At 44.5% G+C, this 23916-nt stretch overlaps 1 protein-coding gene across 2 annotated transcripts in view; it reads left to right on the top strand.

Annotated features, from left to right (window-relative positions):
- Nucleotides 1-3264: 3264 nt before the first annotated feature.
- The window catches only part of ZNF850 (zinc finger protein 850), a 35011-nt gene continuing 14359 nt past the window's right edge, over nt 3265-23916 (top strand). Inside the window, exons 1-4 of one of the 2 annotated variants that reach the window (XM_003808752.7) lie at nt 3265-3848; nt 13902-13982; nt 14146-14272; nt 14838-14933. In XM_003808752.7, the coding sequence (XP_003808800.3) occupies nt 13971-13982; nt 14146-14272; nt 14838-14933 (235 nt within the window). In that variant the 5' untranslated portion in view covers nt 3265-3848; nt 13902-13970. The remainder of the gene's footprint in view (nt 3849-13901; nt 13983-14145; nt 14273-14837; nt 14934-23916) is intronic. The other variant, XM_008960809.5, reaches the window with a different exon arrangement.

Below are 23916 nucleotides of genomic sequence, written 5' to 3'. Positions count from 1 at the left end.
AACATAGGAACACCCCATCTCCACAAAAAATAAAAAATTAGCCGGGCGTGGTGGCGCAGGCCTGTGGTCCCAGCTACTCGGGAGGCTGAAGCAGGAGGGTCCCTTGAGCCCAGGAGTTCGAGGCTGCAGTGAGCTATCATCGCGCCACTGTATTCCAGCCTGGGCGATACAGCAAAGCCCTGTCTCCAAAAATAAAACCAAAGACCAAAAAACAAAACCCCCAAAAAACTCACCACCACCAAAAAACAAAATAAGTAACCTGTATTCTTTGAAAATGTCAAGGTCGGGAACAGGTAGGATACACAGAAAACAAATAGGTGGAAGATTTAAATCGAAATATTTTAGTAGTTTCATTGAATGTACAGAGGAGAGTATGTGCCTATCATTGGGAGTCTGAGACAAGATAAAAGCACGGATCTCATAACAATAAATTACTTTGAAATCTTCTTTCTTGCTCAGTACAGCTCCCGCCGCCGCGCCGCCTGGCTCTCGTATTCCTGGTTCTCGGCGGGCTGTGGGGCTCCCGCGCCGCGGCCGTTAGTCTCGTCGGGTAGGTGACTCCTTCAGCGAGCAGGCGCAGCGACGAGAAAGGCCTGGCGGGGTTGCGCTGTCTTCCCGCCCACCGGAAGGCCCTGAGGAGAAGCCTCGGGCCCTGAGGGAGGGCTTGGGGTCGGGGGCGGCCGCTGCCGCCGCCATGTTGGGCTGGAGGCACGCACGCTCCCAACGCTCTCTGGCTGCAAATCACGGCGGGAGCGCCTCGGGCCTCTTGTCTTTTGACCCCGTCCTTGGAACCCGAGGAGACTTGCCGTTCCCGGGGGAGGGTGTGTGTGAGTCGGCCGGCGGAGGCCGTCTACGCCATCGTCGGGGCGGGGGAGCCGAGATTAGAGCATCAGCCTGAGAGAAGTGGTGCTTCTGGTTCTCCGCTCTGCCTCTCATCTTTCAGCGAGGCCTCGTACCTCAGTTTTCCCATCCGTGAAGTGGAGCTGGGCCTGCCTGACTCATTCATTCATCAGGTGGAGGCCTTGACGCTCTAGGAGCCCTTTCAAAGGACTTTGACTTACACGAAATAGTACCTATCGTTATTCACTCTGCAGTAACCACCCGGATTTGAGTGGCGGGTGTTTGCACAGTAATTCAGCTTCCTCTTCACCCTCCTGCCATTCGTCTTCCCCTCCAGTTTATTTCCTGAAAGAGTTTGAAATCAGCCTTGTCTATTATTGATAAGCTCCTGTAGGTGTATTTGGTATTTCCCTTAAAACATGCAGACCAAAGGAAAGGCAATATTTTTCCCCCCACGAAGCAGTTAACTTGGTAGAGGCCACCCGTTGTATGGAAGAGAAAGAGAGTCTCTTCAGGACAGGCAGTTTGGATCCTGCTAAACCAGAATAAGAAATCTAGAACATGGGCCGGGCGAGGTGGCTCACGCCTGTAATCCCAGCACTTTGGGAGGCCAAGGCGGGCGGATCACGAAGTCAGGAGATCGAGACCATCTTGGCTAATACGGTGAAACCCCGTCTCTACGAAAAATACAAAAAATTAGCCGGGCGTGGTGGCGGGCGCCTGTAGTCCCAGCTACTCAGGAGGCTGAGGCAGGAGAATGGCTTGAACCCGGGAGGCGGAGCTTGCAGTGAGCCGAGATCGCGCCACTGCACTCCAGCCTGGGCGACAGAGCAAGACTCCGTCTCAAAAAAAAAAAAAAAAAATCTAGAACATGGATGTCCCCTTGATTTAGCAGACCTAGCTGATCACACAAGGTCCTGTATTGTTAGGCTGCATCACAGGCCGCAAAGACCCAGGTATCTATCCAGTTGCTAGAAACCATCCTAAGAGTTAGATACCACTTTTCTGTTGGAAATACAGACCATTTCCTGAAGCCGTATGGTTGAGGTAAAACATAGGCCTTTTGCAGTCTTATATTTTGAGTAAGGCCAAACCTGCCTAGTGTTACAAAACCAGACAAAAAACCCAGGTACCCAGTCTTGCAGGATAGAAATGTGTGACTAAAATGAAGCATCGATCTGAGAAGACTACAAATGAGCGGGAAAGACTGGACAGGAGCATGCTATACATTATTTAGATTAATGTTGATATTTAAGGAGCCAGGATATTGGTTTGTTTTTGAGGGGTGCCCATCTACTTTATGTAAGAAGCTATAAACTACACTTCTTTCAGTTTCTGCTTAATCCTTGCTCAAACAAGGAATAATTTCTTATTCCAAAGTAGACATTGGTACATCTTTTACTAGGTACCTAATTTGGGATGAAGTCTGATAAAGCTCCTTAGAAGTACTTACAGTACACCCTCACAAGGGTGTACCATCTACCCATGGTTTAAACAGAAATTAAAATTCTACCTTCGTGGAAAAATTTGCCAAGTTTTAATGGATTCAGTGCTCATTAAAAACTTTTAGCCTGTCTTGATCTTTAACATAATTATTGGTGTAAAACAATGGCTTCTGTGGAAAATTAAAGTTTTAGTGGTTTGCTATTTGTAAAATACAGGCTTTTTCATGTATCATATTAGCATATAAGCTGGCTTAATCATTAGTACTGATCTTCAAGTTACTAAGACACCAGATATTTGTTACTTTGTAATTTGAGTTTTTTTTTTAATTCCGAAATTGGCTTTTCGATGTGTTAAAAGGACTACTTATTAGATGCTTGTTTTTAAATTTACATTCAATTAATTAAAGCTAGACTCTTTATATTCTTAGGCTTGGTATACTATTTGTATGTTTTGTAGTAAGTGTATAAAAATAATACCTTTGACTTTGTATAAAAAAAAGAAATCTTTCTTGCTTTAAAAGCCATGTTGGATTTGCATTCTAGACCGTAATAAATATAACTACTTTAACATAAAAATCTATTTATGTTGTTTATCAGATATTAGGGGTTTTTTTCCCTCTCCTGTCAACCTCCAAATAAAATCGATGCTCCAGAATGATGCCCTCTTATCATAATTTTACAAATACCTGCCTCCAAGGTTACTACCTGATACAAAAATACAATGCTGGTCTCCCAAACAGGCAACTCACATTGACACTCACACAGCTTCCACTCACACCTGCGATCACAAGGCAGCATCTTCGGGCCCTCGTCGGCCACGATCCGCTCCCAGAGAGCATTCGCGCACAATCTCATCCCATCCACGATTTTGATTCCTTTTCTCCCACTTCTTCAACCCGATCCGGGACGAGACCATCAGGTCCCACCTCCACCTTCACCTTCATTTTCCGCGCAATGCAGACTGAGCCCTGGACTCACCCATATACAGATTGAATTGTCCGGTCAGTGTTTCATCCCCTCTGCATTCTGAGGGCGAGTTAGCATCTGGGTGCGTGAGTTCCAAACTAACAGCCAGCACCAGGCTTGGAGCCAAGAATCCTTTGGCTCGCATCGTGGCTGGGTTGACCGCTTTTCTGCCCTGGACTACATTTCCCATCGGTTCTACCGTTCGGAGCTACTTCCGCCGAGAACCGGAAGCACGTTTTCATGTGTCTTACCCCAGATAACAGAGCTGCCAGGGATAATCAGGCCTGACCACTCTAGCGGGCGAGCCGGCCCCATAGCGAGCCGCTCGGCATGAGGGCTCTGCGATCCTCGTTGGAGAGGAGCGGTAAATGGAAACAAGCCAGGCTTGGAAATGAGAGGCATAGGGAAGCCCGCAGTCGGGCTCTGGACTACATTTCCCAGAGGATCCCGCAGGCCGACGCCACGTCTCGCGAGATTTTGGCTTCCTCTTAGCCAGGTGGCGGGACCGTTTGCTGTGCCGATTTAGCTGCCGCCGCGCCTTGGAGTCCTGAGGAACTTGGCTAGGCTGGCCCCGAGCGGAACCAGAGAATGCTGAGGGTGAGGAATCCGGCTCCGGTCCTTTTGTGTGTGGAGGGCTGAGGAGAGGAGTTTGCGTGTGTGATCGCGATGGTTGCCGTGGGTCTCCGTGGTCTGTGACTGTGGCTGTGTGGTGCTGACTCTGGGTTATCAGGTAGGCGCTTGTGACTGTGCGCGCCCGGAGTGGGTGTGTGTCTTGGACGAGCCTCGTTGTGCGTGCGGATGTGAAGAACCGGTGACTGTGTGGTTGGACTGCGTGTCCCGGGGTGGGTGTGTGACTTTGCGTGTCTGTGCAGTACCTTGTGTGCGTGAGTTGCAGGTCTGTGGCTGTGCAAGTGCAACTTGTGTGGCCCCTTGGTGTATGTGAGAGAGGAGAGTGTGATTGGCTGTGAGGCAGTGGGTAAGTGGATATGCGGAGGCATGTGTGCGATTGGGACTTTGTGTGTCCCCTTGAGAGAAAAAACTCTTTAGGCAGTTAGGGTGGGACCTTGGTAAAAGTCCTTTAAACAGAGAAACAGCCTGAAAAATCAGGCTGCAGGCATACATAAGGAAAACTCCACAGGGGGGTTGTCCTGAAGACATTCCTCAGCTGCACTGATAAGGGACCGAGGCCCAACATAGAAACGCCTTTGTCCTTTGTGTGACCAGCGGGCTTCCACGAAATAGTCGCTTCTTTTGTGGGCATGTACACGGTGGGCTCTGTTAGATTTTGAAGGGAAGGCGAGGGTTAAAGAAAGAGAGAGAGTTGGCTCTATGGCGGGGACCAACTAAATGCCAGAGCCCACTGCCGCTTCCAGGCTGGGGTAATTACAGGCCTGGGCAGGAGGGGTCTGGGCGGTATGGCTTGTTGCCTGGGAGAAAGTTGATAAGGATGTTTCTTGGGCCTTTGCCCAGCAGGATGTGATAAGGAGGTCAGGCGGTTGGGAAGGATGTTTCGCACAGCCCAAACCCGAGTGGAATGTTTCCCTCTGACCAGGGTCTGTGAAATGGTGGGGGCTTACGAAACGGTGCAGCTTGGACTAACGGGTTCCGGCGGCCACTTTCCTTTTTTGGACATGCTTTAGACTGTGAGCCCGGCCTCTTTGAATCATAACTTCAGCCCCTCATTGGTCCCGGGCCAAGCTTTCACTTCAGCCCCTGATTGGTCCCGGGCCAAACTTTCACTTCAGCCCCTGATTGGTCCCGGCCCAAACTTTCACTTCAGCTCCTGATTGGTCCCGGGCCAAACTTTCACTTCAGCCCCTGATTGGTCCCGGGCCAAACTTTCACTTCAGCTCCTGATTGGTCCCGGGCCAAACTTTCACTTCAGCCCCTGATTGGTCCCGGGCCAAACTTTCACTTCAGCCCCTGATTGGTCCTGGGCCAAACTTTCACTTCAGCCTGGGATTGGTCCCGGGCTAAGGTCCCAGGGCCAAGCTGGGTAGTGCTTTCTCCAAGACAGCCCACGTTCCTCCTCTTCCCAGTTAATAAAACCCCCAGATTCAGCCTCCTAGTTGGCAACCCTCTTTTGGGTCCCTCCACTGGGGAGAGCTTTCTTCTTTTGCTTATTAAACTTCCGCTCCGACCTCATCCTTTGTGTCCCTGTTCCTTAATTTTCTTGGCCGTGAGAGAAAGAAGGCAAAAACAAGAGCCTTTACCCTAACAAATCAATTGCTGGAGAGATTAGTGCATATTCTATGTGGCATCACACGCCATAGCCCTGGGATTGAAAGCCATGCAGTTTATGGGATGGTGTTAATCTCAGTCCAAATAAGTGATAAGATCTTTCACTTTGCTATATTTTAGGGGTAGGAATGAGATTGGGGGCTTGATCAATAGTTTGTACCAATAAGACCAGGGATTTGCCCAGTCATCTGTGAGTAAATGCTTGGGCCAGTTTCCATGTCTGTATTGAATTAAATACTCATACGGTTCTGTGATTTTCTCAAATACAGATTTGGTCTTTGTCCCTATTTCCTCGCAGACAACTCCTAAAGTCCTTGGAATCTCCTAAGTGCTGGCTTCTTTTTTTTTTTTTTTTTGATGGAGTCTCTCTCTGTCTCCCAGACTGAAGTGCAGTGGCGCAATCTCCAGTCACTGCAACCTCTGCCTCCCGGGTTCAAGCAGTTCTTCTGCCGCAGCCTCCCGAGTAGCTGGGACTACAGGCACGCGCCACCACGCCCGGCTAATTTTTGTATTTTTTTTTTAGTAGAGACGGGGTTTCACCATGCTGGCCAGTCTGGTCGCGAACTCCTGACCTCAGGTGATCTGCCTGCCTCGGCCTCCCAAAGTGTTGGGATTACCGGCGTGAGCCACTGCACCCAGCCTTTGGCTTTTTGTATGTTAGCGATTGACCGAAAGCTTCAGGATGGAGGCTGGTCATCAGAAAGACCAAGGCAGGATTAGAGGGTTGAGACTTTGAGCCCCTACCCTCCCACCCCTGGGGAGTGGAGGGGACTGAGGATTAAGTTGATGGCAAGTAGCCAATGGTTTAATCAATCATGCCTATGTAATGAAGCCTCCTTACAAACCCAAAAGGAGTGGATTCGGAGAGCTTCCAGAGAGCTGAACACATGGCGGTTCCTGGAGGGTCGTGCCTAGGGAGGGCATGGAGGCTCTGTGCCCCTTGCCCCATACCTCGCCCTAGGCATCTCTTCATCTGTATCCTTTGGAATATCCTTATAATCAGCCAGTAAATGTGTTTCCCTGAGGTCTGTGAGCCATTTTATTTTAGCAAATTAATCGAACCCAAAGAGGGGGTCGTAGGAACCCCAAATTGAACCCGTCAGTCAGAAGTTGTAGAGGCTGGGACTTGTGACTGGTGTCTGAAAGGGGACCAGTTTTGGGGGCCGAGCCCTCAGCCTGTGGGATGACAGTATCTCATGGTAGATAGTGTCAGAATCGAATTGGTGGACACCCAGCTGGTGTCTGCTGCAGAACTGATTCCTTGCTTGCCGATGGGGAGAAATCTCCTTGGATTTTGAGGCCACAGAAGTCTTCTGGTTTGATTGTTGTGGTTTTGTTGTGAAGCAGAGGAAGAACATAGTTTGAGTTTTTTCCAAACGGGTTCACATTGGGGGTTCTCAACCTCGAATCCATCAACTCCATCGCTGAATTTTTATTTATTTATTTATTTTTATTTTTGAGGTAGGGTCTCACTCTGTCTCCCAGGCTGGAGTGCAGTGGCACGATCTCAGCTCATTGCAGCCTTGATTTCCTGTGCTCAAGTGATCCTCCTACCTCAGCCTGCCAAATAAGCTGAAACCAGAGGCACACACCAGCACTCTGGCATAATTACAAATAATTTTCACTAGGAAAGACTCACTAGGTTGCCTAGGCTGGTCTTGAACTCCTGAGTTCAAGTGATCCTCCTACCTCTGCCTCCAAAGTGCTAGGATTACAGGCCTGAGCTGCCTCACCTATCACTGATTTTCTTTTTCTTTCTTTCTTTTTTTTTTTTTTTTTTTTTTGAGACAGTCTTACTCCGCCTTGCCCAGGCTGGACTGCAGTGGCACAATCTCAGCTCACTGCAGCCTCCGCCTGCCGGGTTCAAGTGAGTCTTCCTGTCTCAGCCTCCTGAGTAGCTGGGATTACAGGTGCCCACAACCACACCAAACCAATTTTTGTATTTGTAGTAGAGACAGGGTTTCACCATGTTGGCCAGGCTGGTCATGAACTCCTGATCTCAGATGATTCACCCACCTCTGCCTCCCAAAGTGCTGGGATTACAGGTGTGAGCCACCACACCTGGCCTTTTTTTTTTTTTTTTAAAGACAGGGTCTCACTCTGTTACCCAGACTGGAGTGCAGTGGCAGGATCATGGCATACTGCAGCCTTGACCTCCAGGGCTGAAGGGATCCTCCCACTTCAGCCTCCCAAGGAGCTGGGTTACAGGTATATGGCACCATGCTGGGCTAATATTTGTATTTTTTGCACAGACGGGGTTTTGCCATGTTGCCCAGTCTGGTCTCGAACTCCTGAGCTCCAGCAATCTTCCAACCTGAGCCTCCCAAAGTGCTGGGATTACAGGGAAGAGCCACCACACCTGGCCTATCACTGCATTTTTAAAGGGAAGGAGGACTATAGAGAGATTCACTAAGGATTACAGAAAAGGTAGAACCCTAGATAGATTTAAAGACAGAGATTACAATATACTTGAGAGGAAAATATCCAAATTTAGCTTTCATAGATAGGGAAATTTGAAGTACATCAGACTATAAGGTGGCATTTTGTGCAACTAATTAAAACTATGTTTGAAAGACAGCAAATGCATTTTCATTATTATGAGTAATATTAAGCAACAATGAAAATAAATAGAAATACTCGAGAAATTGTTATATTTAAATCTTCCCTCCTTTTTTGGAAAGAGAAGTATTGATATTTTTAAAGATTCTAATCAAAACTTCTCTTTTAAAAAAATTGATGATTCTATGGAGATAGGGAGGGAATAACCTATGTTTATTGAACACCTAATATTCCACTTACCTGAATGTCATTTACTCTATATTATAGTTTTTTGTTTGTTTGTTTTCTTTTTTTTTTTTTTTTTTTTTTTTTGAGACAGGGTCTTGCTCTGTCACCCAGGCTAGAGTGCAGTGGGGTGGTCACAGTTCACAGATGTACACCACCATGCCTGGCTTATTATTTTATTTTATTTTATTTTTGCAGAGACGGGGTCTCCCTATATTTCCCAGGCTTGACTTGAACTTCTGGGCTCAAGCCATCCTCCTGCCTTGGCATCCCAAAGTGCTGGGATTATAGGCGTAAGCCACTGTGCTCAGCCACTATTATAGTCTTGATAGTAGAAGTGTCTCAGTGTACTGGAAAACTGTCTAAATTTTGAAAAACTATTTAAAAACACATTGGTGTTATTTGGCCAACATGGATTTCTTTGCTCCATCATTATTTATTGGCATTATTAGCCTGTTGACTTTCAATTTCCTTAAATCCCTTTCACTCCATTTTTGTTTTTTTGGAGTTCTTTTTTTTTTTTTCCCAAATAAAAGTTCTTTTTTATTTTCTTTTTTTCTTTTGAGACAGATTCTCGCTCTTGTCACCCAGGCTGGAGTGCAGTGGTGTGATCTCAGCTCACTGTAATCTTCACCTTTCAGGTTCAAGCAATTCTCCTGCCTCAGCCTCCCGAGTAGCCTAGATTACAGGCATGCGCCACCTCAGCCTGCTAATTTTTTGTATTCTTTTTTTTTTTGAGATGGAGTTTCACTCGTGTTGCCCAGGCTGGAGTGCAATGGCACAATCTCTGCTCACTGCAACCTCTGCCTCCTGGGTTCAAGCGATTCTCCTGCCTCAGCCTCCCGAGTAGCTGGGATTACAGATGTGAGCCACCAAACCCGGCTAATTTTTGTATTTTTACTAGAGACAGGGTTTTGCCATGTTGGCCAGGTTAGTCTGGAACTCCTGACCTCAAGTCATCTGCCCGCCTCAGCCTCCCAAAGAGCTGGGATTGCAGGCATGAGCCACTGTGCCCGGCTTTTTTGTATTTTTATATTTATTTATTTATGTATTTATTTATATTTTGATACGGAGTCTCGCTCTGTTGCCCAGGCTGCAGTGCAGTGCCACGGTCTTGGCTCACTGCAACCTCTGCCTCCCATGCTTAAGCGATTCTCCTGCCTCTGCCTCCCGAGTAGCTGGGATTACAGGCACCTGCCACCACGCCTGGCTACTTTTTGTATTTTAATTTGAGACAGGGTTTCACCATGTTGGCCATGCTGGTCTCGAACTCCTGACCTCTGGTGATCCACCCACCTTGGCCTCCCAAAGTGCTGGGATTACAGGCTTGAGCCACTGCGCCTGGCCTTTTTCGTATTTTAAGTAGAGACCAGGTTTCACTATGTTGGTCAGGCTAGTCTCGAACTCCTGACCTCAAATGATCTACCCGTCTTGGCCTCCCAAAGTGCTGGGACTACAGGCATGAGCCACCACACGTGGCCAAAATACTTATATTTTGAAGGACATAGTTCCCCAATTTTTTCCTGTGTGTTTGTGTTCATTTTAAGGAAAGGTTGACCACATTCAAATAGATTAGCGTTTAGAAATAAGAACCCATAAAGAAAAAGGTAGGCTTCAGTAAAATGCACATAAATTAAAATTTCTATACAGCCCCCTTCCTTAGAGGAATTTAAATGTGGACAGATTGGAGGGGAAAGGTTTGCAGCAAAAATCATAAGTAGAAGGAAACAGAATGGTTAAGTACACAGTGCAGTAGCCATTTAGGAAAGTTATAAGCCATTTAAATGCCATGTATAAAGTGTTTTTGATAAGAAAAAATCAAAGTGTAAAGGAGAATACAAAATTATATGTGTACTGCGGTCACATCTGTATTGTTCTGTGTATGTAAAACAGACTGGGGAGAAATAGCTTTAAGCCCTAATAGTAATTTTCTTTTTCTCTCTTTTCTTTTTTCTGCTTTCTCTTTTCCCTGTCTCCCTCAATATTGCATATCTTTCCCATTTAAAAGTATTGTATTATATATCTACCAACAAGACATTTGTTTCAGATTTTTTGGTTTTGTCTTCAAGGAACATTCTTCTGCATAAAACTTCATACTTTTAAAATTCTCTGGCCTGGCTCAGTGGCTCATGTCTGTAATCCCAGCACTTTGGGAGGCCGAGTTGGGTGGATTGCTTGAGGCCAGGAGTTTGAGACCAGCCTGGCCAACATGGTGAAACCCGGTCTCTACCAAAAATACCAAAAAAAATAGCCAGGTGTGGTGGTGTGTGCCTGTATTCCCAGCTACTTTGATGGCTGAGGCACAAGAGTCACTTGAACCCAGGAGGCAGAGGTTGCAGTGAGCTGTGATCACCTCACTGCACGCTAGCCTGGGCAACAGATTGAGACTTGTCTCAAAAAATAAAAATAAAAAATTATTGGCCGGGCGTGGTGGCTCACGCCTGTAATCCCAGCACTTTGGGAGGCCGAGGAGGGCCGATCACCTGAGGTCAGGAGTTTGAGACCAGCCTGACCAACATGGAGAAACCCCATCTCTACTAAAAATACCAAATTAGCCAGGCGTGGTGGCACATGCCTGTAATCCCAGCTACTCGGGAGGCTGAGGCAGGAGAATCGCTTGAACCCAGGAGGAGGAGGTTGCAGTGAGCCGAGATCGCACCATTGCACTCCAGCCTGGGCAACAAGAGTAAAAGTCCGTCTCAAAAAAAAAAAAAATCTTTACTTTGGATAAGTACTTAGAAATGGAATTTCCAGGTCAGCCACTAGATATTATTAATGGATTTAATATGAAAAACATTTACTTGAGGATATATAAAGCTTTAAAAGACAGGGTCCCTATTCTTTAGTTATAAATAAAGCAGCATTTGTAAGGTAATATTCAGAAAACATCAGATAATATCATATAAAGTCCTCCTGTTCATGCTGATGACATTGGATGGCCAGTTAAGGATGACACTTCATTCTGTCCCCTGCAACCACGGTCCTGTCATGTCTAAATGATACTGACCCTATGAGAACGCTGTGGATGTGAAAGCATTTCTTCAAGTTAGCTTTTTGGCCTGCTGGTTTTAATCTAATGATGGGATATCCAAAGTGAAACTAATGGAGTGAAATGATTGTGCATCTGTTGGGAATCAGAGACAGCTAGAGCAAGGGGAGACACGTGCTGAACTCATCTCTCCTAAGAGCCAAAGCAAGCAGCAATGTTGCTAGCAGGGCTAGTGCACATCTGTACACGTGGCTCCAGTGGTTCTGACTTGTTTTTTTCCTAGTATGACCCTAATACATGGGGCAAGTTAGAAAATCAGAGTTGCCCGGGCATGGTGGCTCACGCCTGTAATCCCAGTACTTCGGGAGCCAAGGTGGGTGGATCACTTGAGGCCAGGAGTTCGAGACCAGCCTCAGCAACACAGTGAAACCCCGTCTCTAATAAAAATACAAAAATTAGTTCGGCATGGTGGCAGGCGCCTGTAATCCCAGCTAAAGGAGGCTGAGGTTGCAGTGAGCTGAGATCAGGCACTTCAGCCTGGGCAACAGAGCGAGACTGCCTCAAAACAAAAAAAAAAATGGGAAAGGAAAGAAAAGAAAATCACAGCTTGTTAGCCACTTGCAGCTAAAGCAACAACACACATGCACAAAAATTATTCAGTAAAAACAAAACAGTTTTGGCGTATCTTGAGATTTTGTTTTATATCCAAAGGAAGACTATCTTTGAATTACTCTTTGGAAAATGCCTTCTATGTAACAAATGTTGTAGTTTTCTTCTAATTGGGTCTTGAGGTCTCTCAGGAGAATGGCTATAATAAACTCTAGCCTCACCCTAATGGGGCTCTAGGGGAGGGGCTTGTGGGTCTTTACAGTAGCCTTTCACCAGACATTTATTTTTCCTGGCCCACAGCCTAATGCTCAAGTGTCTGACCCATGACCAGGTGTCTCACAGGAAACTTGCTTATACTGGCAGATGCCCCTGTAACTTTTGTCTGACCTGTGTGCAGTTTATACCATGATACTCACTCTTGTATTTTATTTTATTTCATTTTATTTTATTTTATTTTTTGAGACGGAGTCTTGATCCATCACCAGGCTGGAATGCAGTGGCATGACCTTGGCTCACTGCAACCTCCGCCTTCTGGGTTCAAGCAATTCTCCTGCCTCAGCCTCCCGAGTAGCTGGGACTATAGACGCGTGCCACCACGCCCAGCTAATTTTTGTATTTTTAGTGGAGACGGGGTTTCACCATGTTGGCCAGGATGGTCTCTATCTCTTGACCTCATGATCCGCCCGACTCAGCCTCCCAAAGTGCTGGGATTACAGGCATGAGCCATCGCACCTGGCCTTTGTTTGTTTGTTTGTTTGTTTTTTTGAGGCAGGATCTTGCTCTGGTGCCTAGGCTGGAGTGCAGTGGCAGGATCACAGCTCACTGCATCCTCGACCTCCTGGGCTCAAGCAATCCTCCCACCTCAGCCTCCCAAGTAGCTGGGACTACAGGCATGTCCCACCACATCTGGCTAATTTGTATATGATATGTATTTTTGTAGAGATGGGGTTTTGCCATGTTGCCCAGAATTGGTCTTGAACTCCTGAGCTCAAGCAATTCATCTGCCTTGGCCTCCCAAAGTGCTGTGATTACAGGTGTGGGTTACCACACCCAGCCAATGTACATTTAATTACCGAAGTGCTATCTATACTATTTTATGGAAGTACTAATTAGTGAAGTGCATTAGAGGTTTTCTGTTGTTGTTGTTGTGTTTGTTTTGAGACAGAGTTTCGCTCTTATTGCCCAGTCTGGAGTGCAGTGGTGCAATCTCGGCTCACCGCAACCTCTGCCTCCCAGGTACAAGCAATTCTTCTGCCTCAGCCTCCCAAGTAGCTGGGATTACAGGCATGCGCCACCACCCCCAGCTAATTTTGTATTTTTAGTAGAGACTAAAATGGTCTCTCCATGTTGGTCAGGCTGGTCTCAAACTCCCGACCTCAGGTGATCCATCCGCCTTGGCCTCCCAAAATGTTGGGATTATAGGTGTGAGCCACCGCGCCCAGCCAATAGAGGTTTTTAAACTTTTTGTAGATATTTTTGAAAGATCCTGTCTTCCTTTAAGAAATGAGGAAAGGCTGGGTGTGGTGGCTCATGCCTGTAATCCCAGCACTTTGGGAGGCCAAAGCAGGTGGATTGCTTGAGCCCAGGAGTTTGAGAGCAGCCTGACCAAATGGCAAAACCTCGTTTCTACTAAAAATACAAAAAATTAGCTGGACATGGTGGTGCACGCCTATAGTCACAGCTAACACAAAGGCTGAGGTGAGAGGATCACCTGAGCCTAGGAGGTTGAGGCTGCAGTGAGCTGTGATCATGCCACTGCACTCCAGCCTGGGCAACAGAACGAGACCCTGTCTCAAAACGAAAACAAAAACAAAAAAATGAAACAAGAGGAAAAAAAATAACAAGAAAGAAAGTGGTAAGGGAGGAGTGCCTGTTTATTAAGCTTTTGTTGTAAATAGTAATTTGCATATCAGATGTTTACTGTAATATTCTTTCAGCTTTGCTAGGCCTACAGCTTGCTGTGTGCTTTTGTACTCTAGTTCATTTATTTGGGAAATAATATATCAATGTGTTTTATTCATTCCCAGCTCTAACCATGGAATATTCGGAATGTCCCATTCTATGAAGGAGGTTTGCTGGCTGCAACAGGAATATTCATGAACATGGAGGTACTTTGTTGAAGTTACACTAATTTTTTTACTCTTCCCCACTCTCATCCTAGCTGGTCTGCTCACTGTATTCTCTCCATCCTTCAGCACCCTTCCATCTCTTCCTTCATCTTAAAAACCTTTCCCTTAATTTCAACAGCGCTGCCTGGGTTTGTCATTTCAGGGGTTGGTCATGTTCCAGGATCTGTCTATAGACTTCTCTCAGGAGGAATGGGAGTGCCTGGACGCTGCTCAGAAGGACTTATACAGAGATGTAATGATGGAGAACTACAGCAGCCTGGTCTCACTAGGTAAGGATGTCTATCCACAAATAACTCATGAGTTTTGGGTGTAGCTTTCAATTGTCTGGGTGACTTTTCACCTGTTGCCTAGGGAATTGTTTTGTGTTTTGTAGATTAATAGATGGGCAGCTCTTTGGGGTCACTCCATCTTCTCCATGCTTCAGATCTTTACACCTTCCTCTAGTCCTTCATGAGGACTAAGGGACTAACTTTGAATTCAGGAACAGCAGGAGTATGTCTTACTTCTTTTCTTTTCTTTTTTTTTTTGAGACAAAGTCTCACTCTGTCGCCCAGGCTGGAGTGCAATGGCATGATCTCGGTTCACTCCAACCTCCGTCTCTCGGGTTCAAGCGATTCTCCTGCCTCAGCCTTCTGAGTAGCTGGGATTACAGGTACCCACCACCATGCCCAGCCCATTTTTGTATTTTTAGTAGAGACAGGGTTTCACCATGTTGGTCAGGCTGGTCTTGAACTCCTGACCTCAAGCAATCCACCTGTTTTGGTCTCCCAAAGTGCTGGGATTACAGGAGTGAGCCACCATGCCTGGCCATCTTACTTCTTTTCTTATAAACAGGTCTCTCTATCCCAAAGCCTGATGTGATTTCCTTACTGGAGCAAGGGAAAGAGCCCTGGATGGTTTCAAGGGACGTGCTGGGAGGATGGTGCCGAGGTGAGTAAGGACTGAGCACATGGGGAAGACACTGCTGTTTAGAAGCCAGCCTGTCAGGGAGGCAGCACCATGCAAGTATTGGTTGAGGAGTCTCTTCTTCAAGGTCCCATGTAAGGCTGGTGGCCTAAGACACATGAAGAGAAGTCACGATACACCCCCACACACACTTTTTAAAATTTTATTATTTATTTATTTATTTATTTATTTATTTATTTTGAGATGGAGTCTCACTCTGTCGCCCAGGCTGGAGTGCAGTGGCATGATCTCGCCTCACTGCAACCTCCGTCCCCAGGTTGAAGCGACTCTCCTGCCTCAGCCTTTGAAGGAACTGGCATTATAGGCGTCCACCACCATGCCCAGCTAATTTTTGTATTTTCAGTAGAGACGGGGTTTTACCATGTGGGCTAGGCTGGCCTCGAACTGCTGACCTCAAGTGATCCACCTGCCTCGGCCTCTGAAAGTGCTGGGATTACAGGTGTGAGCCACTGCACCTGGCCAAGAATCCCCTTTTACTTCCACCTCTTCAGTCTGTGCTACCCTCTTGTCATAATTTCTTCCCATTTCAAAGAATAAAGTTCCCTTCTTCGGGAGCCATCCTGTTTCCTCTGTCTTCAAGCTACTTCTTTCCCTTTGAAATTTAAACCTGTGTTCTTGCTTTAAAAAAATTTTTTTTCAAAATATATTTATTTTTCATACTGATCCTTAACTTTTTTGTGTGTGTTGTCTTGTCTAGTTTTCCTTTGATGCAGACATTTCATGCATCAGTGGATATTCATTCACTTTATTTTTTTGAAACAGAGTCTCACTCTGTCACCCAGGCTGGAGTGCAGTGGTGCAATATTGGCTCACTGCAACCTCCACTTCCTGGGTTCAAGTAACTCTCCTGCCTCAGCCTCTTGAGTAGCTGGGACTACAGGCATGTATCACCACAACTGGCTACTTTTTGTATTTTCAGTAGAGACAGGGTTTCACCATGTTGGCCAGGCTGGTCCTGAACTCCTGACCTCAGGTGATCCACCTGCCTCGGTCTCCCAAAGTGCCAGGATTACAGGTGTGAGCCACCACGTCTGACCTCATTCACTTTTAGTCAACATTTATTGACTTAAAAAAAAAATCATAAAGCCTTCTTTTCTTGGTGGGTGACAGTTATGGAAGATATAAGCTATCAGAATTACAGTCTAATAAAGGGTTTATTTATTTATTTATTTATTTTGAGACAATATCTCACTGTGTTGCCCAGGCTGGAGTGCAGTGGAGTGATCTTGGCTCACTGCATCCCCTGCATCCTGAATTCAAGCAATTCTCGTGCCACAGCCTCCGGAGTAGCTAAGATTACAGGCACGCCCCACCACACCTGGCTAATTTTTTGTATTTTTAGTAGAGACAGGGTTTTGCCACATAGCCTAGGCTGGTCTTGAACTCCTGAGCTAAGGCAATCTGCCCATCTCGGCCTCCCAAAGTGCTAGGATTACCGGTGTGAGCCACCACACCCAGCCTAATAAAGGGTCTAAATCATGTGTATAAATCACTTTCTAAAAAGTAGACTCAACCAGGAGATTTCTAATATGGTGCTTAGAAGAAAGAACTGTAGATATAAATGTGAAGGAATAGGATATGCCTGCTTTTAGGAGGAAAAGGTACACAGAAATGATTGTGTATAAAAGAGGACAATAAGTTAAATATAGAAGACTTAAGTGTCAAGGAAAAGGGAGTGATCCATTTTCAATAAGTTGGTGACAATGTTAACATGGACAAAAATTGGGCTGTAAGTAGCATAGACTGAGGGATTTTTCTTTTGAAGTAGAAAAGATAAGGCATTTTGTTTTTCAAAATGTGCTTTTAAGTAATGCAAACTATCCATTTTAAAAAGTGTTTTAATTGTAGGATATAGATGACTTTATTTCCCTTTATCCATAGAACATTACAAAAAAAATTTTTTTAATTATTAACTTGATTACGGAGGTCTTTGAACATACACAAAAGTAGAAAGGATGGTGTAATGGACATCCCCCGAATCCATTTCCTAGCTGCAGTAGTTATCAATGAGTTTCCATGTTTCCAATCTTACTTGATCTATGCCTGTTGACCTCTGCACCTTCCCTTAACTATGTTAAAGCAAGTCCTGGATATCATGAGTTCAATACTATTAAATGTATAGGTGGCTTTTCAGTGTTTCTTCTTCTTTTTTTGTTTTTGTGACAGGGTCTCTCTGTTGCCCATGCTGGAGTACGGTGGCACAATCACAGCTCACTGCAGCCTTGACCTCCAGGACTCAAGTGATCCTCCCACCTCTGCCTCCTGAGTAGCTCAGACTACAAGCACACACCACCACACCCAGTCAATTTCTAATTTTTTTTGTAGAGATGGGTTCTCCCTGTGTGCCACGGGCTGGTCTGGAACTCCTGGGATCAGGCAGTCCTCCCACTGCCTCACTTTCCCAAACTACTGGGATTATAGGCATGAGCAACTGTGCCCAGCTGTTTCTTCTATTTAAAATGACTGCTCTGATGTATCTTTATTCAAATGGACATTTTCATATTTAATCTTTCAGATGTGAGATTCCTGGGCCAATATTTTTTTTTTTTTAGACGAAGTCTTGCTCTGTTGCCAGGCTGGAGTGCTGTGGCACGATCTTGGCTGACTGCAACCTCCGACTTCCTGGTTCAAGTGATTCTCCTGCCTTAGCCTCCTGAGTAGCTGGGATTACAGGCATGCGCCACTACACCCAGCTAATTTTTTTTTGTATTTTTAGTTGAGATGGAGTTTCACCACATTGGCCAGGATGGTCTTGATCTCCTGACCTCATTATCTGCCCGCCTTGGCCTCCCAAAATGCTAGGATTACAGACGTGAGCCACTACACCCGGCCTGGTTTTAACTTTTTAAAGCTCATGACAGTCTAGGACAGAAATGCATGATCCACTGGAGCTGCCTCATCCAACTCAGTTCAGACAAGTATTCGTAGCTGGTTAGTTAATTTAAAAGTTTAAAGTGAAAAGATCTGATATGCCACAACCATATGATTTTAGATGAGAGCATTTAATCATAGATGGGTGGATCACTTGAGACCAGCCTGGCAAATGTGGCAAAATCCCCTCTGTACTAAAAATACAAAAATTAGCCTGGTGTGGTGCTGCATGCCTGTAATCCCAGCTACTTGAATGACTGAGGCACGGAATTGATTGAATCCAGGAGGAGGAGGAGGCAGTGAGCCGAGATCACACCACTGCACTGCAGTGTGGGTGACAGAGTGAGACTCTGTCTCAAGAAAACAAAAAAAGAACTTTTTAATTTTCATGATACAATTTTTAATCCATGAGCTTTTGTAAATGTTTTGCCTTTAATTTTTTCCCATTTTTAATAGTTGTTTTTATTACTGAATTTATTTATTTATTTATTTATTTACTTACTTACTAGTCTCTGATAGCAGGGCAAAGCATTTTGTTTGAAAATGGGCACCCTGCTAGGAGTTCTGCCTCATTTTGTATACATACTACACCTGTAAGGCATGAGTCATCATTTAAGGTTTTAGTTTTTTATGTGAAGGGACAACACAAAGGTTCTTGCAATCCAGTTTCAACAGATGGTTCATGAAAGCTGTGCTGTTCCATACAGTAGCCACTAGCTATATGGGGCTAATTAGATTTAACTGTAAAGTAATTGAAATTAAAATGAAAAATTCACTTCTTGGCCAGGCACAGTGACTAACACCTGTAACTCCGGGGCTTTGGGAGGCTGAGGCAGGAGGATCGCTTGAGTCCAGGAGTTCAAGGCTGCAGTGAGCTGTGATCGCACCACTGCATTCCAGCCCGGGTGGCAGAGCAAGACCCTGTCTCAAAAAGAAAAAGAGGCTGGGCGCAGTGGCTCACACCTGTAAATCCCAGCACTTTGGGAGGCTGAGGTGTGCAGATCACTTGAGGTCAGGAGTGGTCTGGTCAACATGGTGACCAGCCTAATCAACATAGTGAAACAACATCTCTACTAAAACAAACACACAAAAAATTAGCCAGGTGTGGTGGCAGTCACCTGTAATCCCAGCTACTCATGAGGCTGAGGATGGAGAATCGCTTGAACCCAGGAGGCGGAGGTTGCAGTGAGCCAAGATCACACCACTGCACTCCAGCCTGGGCAACAGAGCAAGACTCTGTCTCAAAAAAAAAAAAAAAAAGAAAGAAACTATATTTCCTGTTTGTGCTTCCTTTTTATGTTTCATCTTTTCTACTTCATTATTTGGTTTTATTTTCTTACTAATTTTTAGGAGTGACTCATTCATTCATTTTTTTCATTTATTTATAATTATTGTAAAACATACATAACATAAATGTATTACTATTTTAACCATCTTTAATTGTATTCATATTGTGCAACCATCTGCACATTCATTTCTAGAACTCCTGAAATTCCAACATAATCACGACGGATCTACCCATTTGGGTTAAGAAAAGCTTCTATTTACTAGTTATCTTATTGTTAGCATATCCCAATGGACCCCTGCCAAAGTTTGCCCCTCGGATAAACAAAAATTCAACACTATATAGCATGGGAATATTCATTGCTGGCTAGGAACAGACCATCTCTGACACTGCCAGGAAGTATCAAACTAGCCAGTCAAATGAAAATGTGCCTACATTTGGAATGAGTAATCTCACTTTTTGGACTGTCTGCTACAGAAATAAAAGAAGTAGCTAATTCTGATATATACAGAAACACATTTCCTGGAACAGCAGTAACAATCTAAATGGGCATTAACAAAAACTGTTACAGGCCAGGCTCGGTGGCTCACGCCTGTAATCCCAGCACCTTGGGAGGCCAAGGCGGGTGGATCACGAGGTCAGGAGTTCGACACCAGCCTGGTCAACATGGTGAAAACCCCATCTCTACTAAAAATACAAAAAATTAGCCAGGCGTGGTGGCGCACACCTGTAGTCCCAGCTACTTGGGAGGCTGAGGCAGGCAAATTGGTTGAACCTGGGAGGTGGAGGTTGCAGTGAGCCAAGATCATGCCATTGTACTCCAGCCTAGGCAACAGAGCAAGACTCTGTCTTGAGGGGGAAAAAAAAGTGACATTATGGTATATCCACATAATGGGATATTATGCAGCTATTCAAGGAAATGAAGTAAATCTATAAATAGTAACTTTATAACTATCCTTTATCTGTTGTTATCTGGGGGAAAAAGTTGCACATCAATATGTATAGGACAATTCTATTTTTATAAAAAGAAGAAAATGCACACATAGATACACATACATCATATATGAATGGGTGAATATGTGGATGTGCATCAACTTGGGAAAAGAAACACTCCAGACAAGAATGCATTCCTCTGGGGGTAGAAAATCATGTGTTCCAAATAGAAATAAACATTTGCAAATACACATCTTCCTGGAAATAAGGTTATGTAGTGTGCTGAAAGTATAGTTGAGATCTTAGTGAACAAGTAGGTGATATGGCACTTAAAACATTGGCTCAAGGCCAGGTGCGGTGGCTCATGCCTGTAATCCCAGCACTTTGGGAGCCAAGGTGGGTGGATTACAAGGTCAGGAGATTGAGACCACCCTGGCCAACATGGTAAAACCCCGTCTCTACTAAAAACACAAACATTAGCTGGGTGTCATGGTGGGCGCCTGTAATCCCAGCTACTAGGGATGTTGAGGAAGGAGAATCACATGAAACCAGGAAGCGGAGGTTGCAGTGAGCCAAGAACACACCACTGCACTCCAGCCTGGCAACAGAGTGAGACTCCATAAAAAAAAAAAAAAAAAAAAAAAAAAAGACTAAAAACTAGATATATAAAAAAACTATGTAGTTACTTTATTTACTAGTGGTGTCAAGACTTTCTAACTTCTTTAAGCATTATTAAACATAATAATTCTCTTTAATATTAGTATTTGAAGCCTTTTGGTTCTGTTTCTGTTTTTTTTCTTCATGTGATTTCTCATTTCCCTGTATGTGTTAGTTTTTTTTGTTTTTTTTTGTTTTTGTTTTTTTTTTTTTTATTACGAAGTGCTCTCTCTTTCCTTGAAACTTTGTCAGAATATTTTGAGGGTTGAGTTGAGATTGATTTCATCCACAGAGGTTTTGTGTTTGCTTTTTGCCTGTTGCCTAAGATACAGCCCGGCCCATGATACAATTTTTATTGTCATCACTTAGCATCAAAGTAATTTTTAGGCCAGGCGCGGTGGCTCATGCCTGTAATCCCAACACTTTGGGAGGCCGAGGTGGGTGGATCACTTGAGGCCAGGAGTTTGAGACCAGCCTGGCCAACGTGGCGAAACCCTTTCTGTACGAAAAATACAAAAATTAGCTGGGTGTGGTGTTGCATGCCTGTAATCCCAGCTACTCAAATGGCTGAGGCACAGAACTGATTGAACCTGGGAGGTGGAGGTTGCAGTGAGCCGAGATTGCACCACTGCATTCCGGCACGGGTGACAGAGCGAGACTCTGTCTCAAAAAAACTGAAAAAGAATTTTTTAATTTGCATGATGCCATTTTTAACCCATAAGCTTTTGTAAATGTTTTGCATTTAAATTCTTTTCCCATGTTTTATTCCTGAATTCAACTTTAATTGCACTATAGTCAATATTTACATGGTCAGTATGAGACCAGTTTCTGGAAGTGTGTTCAGACTTACTTCACGCACTGCTGAATTGTCAGTGTTTTTGTTGGGGTGGGGATTCACGTGTTCCTGTGCTTTCTTTTAATTGCTGCGTGTAGAATTCTCACATGTTCAACATATCATGCTTGTTAATTTGATGTAAAGATCCTCTGTATCCTTTTATATTTTCTGGGTGCTTGACCTCTCAGTTATTAAAAGAGGTGTATTGAAATCTCCCACAATCAGCTGGGCGTGGTGGCTCACGCCTGTAATCCCAGCACTTTGGGAGGCCGAGGTGGGTGGATCACAAGGTCAGGAGCTCAAGACCAGGCTGGTCAAGATGGTGAAATCCCATCTCTACTAAAAATACAAAAAATTAGCCGGGCGTGGTGGCAGGCGCCTGTAATCCCAGCTACTTGGGAGGCTGAGGCAGGAGAATCGCTTGAACTCGGAGGGCAGAGGTTGCAGTGAGCTGAGGTCGTGCCACTGCACTCCAGCCTGGGTGACAGAGTGAGACTCTGTCTCAAAAAAAAATAACTAAAAAAAAGAAATCTCCCACAATCAAGATGAAGCCTAAACTTTTTGTATTTTCTCAATTTTTACTTTGCATATTTAGAGTTTATTTTACTGGATGCTTACAAATTTAGAATTGTTATATCTTTTTGGTGAATGAACGTTTTATTATGTAGTAATCCTCTTTATTCCCAAGAATGTTTTCACCTTAAAGTCTATTTTTTTCCAGTGCTAAGACCCTAGCTTTCTATTCATGAATACTTGCCTGATTTTCATTTTCTTAGTTTTTACTTCAACTTTTTTGTGTCCTCATGTTTTTAGTCACTTATTTTAAAAGGGTTGAAATTTACTTTTTCTTTGTTTACATTCCTTATAATTACTGATGTATTTGGATTTTTTTTTTTTTTTTTTTTTTTTTTTTTGAGACAGGGTCTCTCTCTCTCTGTTGCCCGGGCTGAGTGCAGTGGAGCAATCACAGCTCACCACAGCCTCAACCCCCTAGGCTCAAGCAATCTGCATACCTCAGCCTCCCGAGTAGCTGAAAATACAGGCACGATCCACCTCTCTTGGCCTGTTTGAATTTTTTTAACCAGCTTATTCTATTTGTCTCACTTTTCCTGTCTTCTGTTGCCTGTTTTATTTTACACTGTTTTAGATTTGAGGTTTTAAAAAAATCTGATGCCCATACTTAGTTTGATTCCACTGATTTGGAAGTTGAAAGCATGGACTCTCGAGCCAGATTGCCTCCATTCAAATCCTAGCTCTGCTATTTAATACCTCTATGACTTTTGGCAATTTACTTAACCTCTCTGGTCCTCATTTGCAAATATATATGCTATTCACAGGATTCTTCTGAGGATTAAATGAGCTTATATAGTAAATGTGTAAAGCAGTGAAAATAGTGCCTGGCATATAGCAAGCATGGTGTGTAAGCTATTTTTTTTTTCCTGTCCATTTTGTTCTTATTATTGGGATTTCATCATGCATAATTTTTTTTCAAGAGACAGGTTCTCCCGTGGTCACCCAGGCTGGAGTGCAGTGGCTTGACCATAGCTCATTGCAGCATTGACTTTCCGGGCTCAGGTGATCCTCCCGCCTTAGCCTCCCGAGTACCTGAGGCTACAGGCATATGCCACCACACCCGGCTTTTTTTTTTTTTTTTTTTTTTTTTTGAGACAGTGTCCCAGGCTGTTGCCCAGGCTGGTCTTGAACTCCTGGGCTCTGGTAATCTTGCAGTCTTGGCGTCCCAAAGTGTTGGGATTAGAGCCATGAACCACCATGCCTGGCTTATAGAACTTTTACTTTTTTTTTTTTTTTTTTCCTGAGATGAAGTCTTGCTCTGTCGCCCAGGCTGGAATGCAGTGGCACAATTTCGGCTCACTGCAACCTCTGTCTCCTGGGTTTAAGCAATTCTTCTGCCTCAGCCCCCTGAGTAGCTGAGAATTCAGGCGTGCACCACCATGCCTGGCTTATTTTGTATTTTTAGTAAAGTCGGGGTTTTGTCATGTTGACCAGGCTGGTCTTGAATTCCTGACCTTAGGTGATCCACCTGCCTCAGACTCCCAAAGTGCTGAGATTACAGGCGTGTGCCACCGCACCTGGCCCCGTAGAACTTTTAAAATTTACCATCCATGGCACTCATGGCACCTCAGATTTTTTTTAGAAAACCTCATCACTTCTGAATAAATTTTAGCTGTTCCATCTTGAATACAGTTTGCTCCCTGTTCTTTCAGTATTACTTTCAGGAAGACAAATGAATTCTTTGACTTTTCTTTATGACTTAACCTTGCTTTTGCATTTCCAATTATTTAACTATTCCAGTGAGGTTTTGTTGTTGATTTCTTTCTCTTTTTCTCCTTGAAATTTATATGTTG

The sequence above is a fragment of the Pan paniscus genome, chromosome 20, assembly GCF_029289425.2.
Source record: "Pan paniscus chromosome 20, NHGRI_mPanPan1-v2.0_pri, whole genome shotgun sequence".
In the NCBI taxonomy this organism is placed as follows: Eukaryota; Metazoa; Chordata; class Mammalia; order Primates; family Hominidae; genus Pan; species Pan paniscus.
The sequence above is the reverse complement of the archived record's forward strand: the minus strand, read 5'-3'. Positions and strand labels throughout refer to the sequence as shown.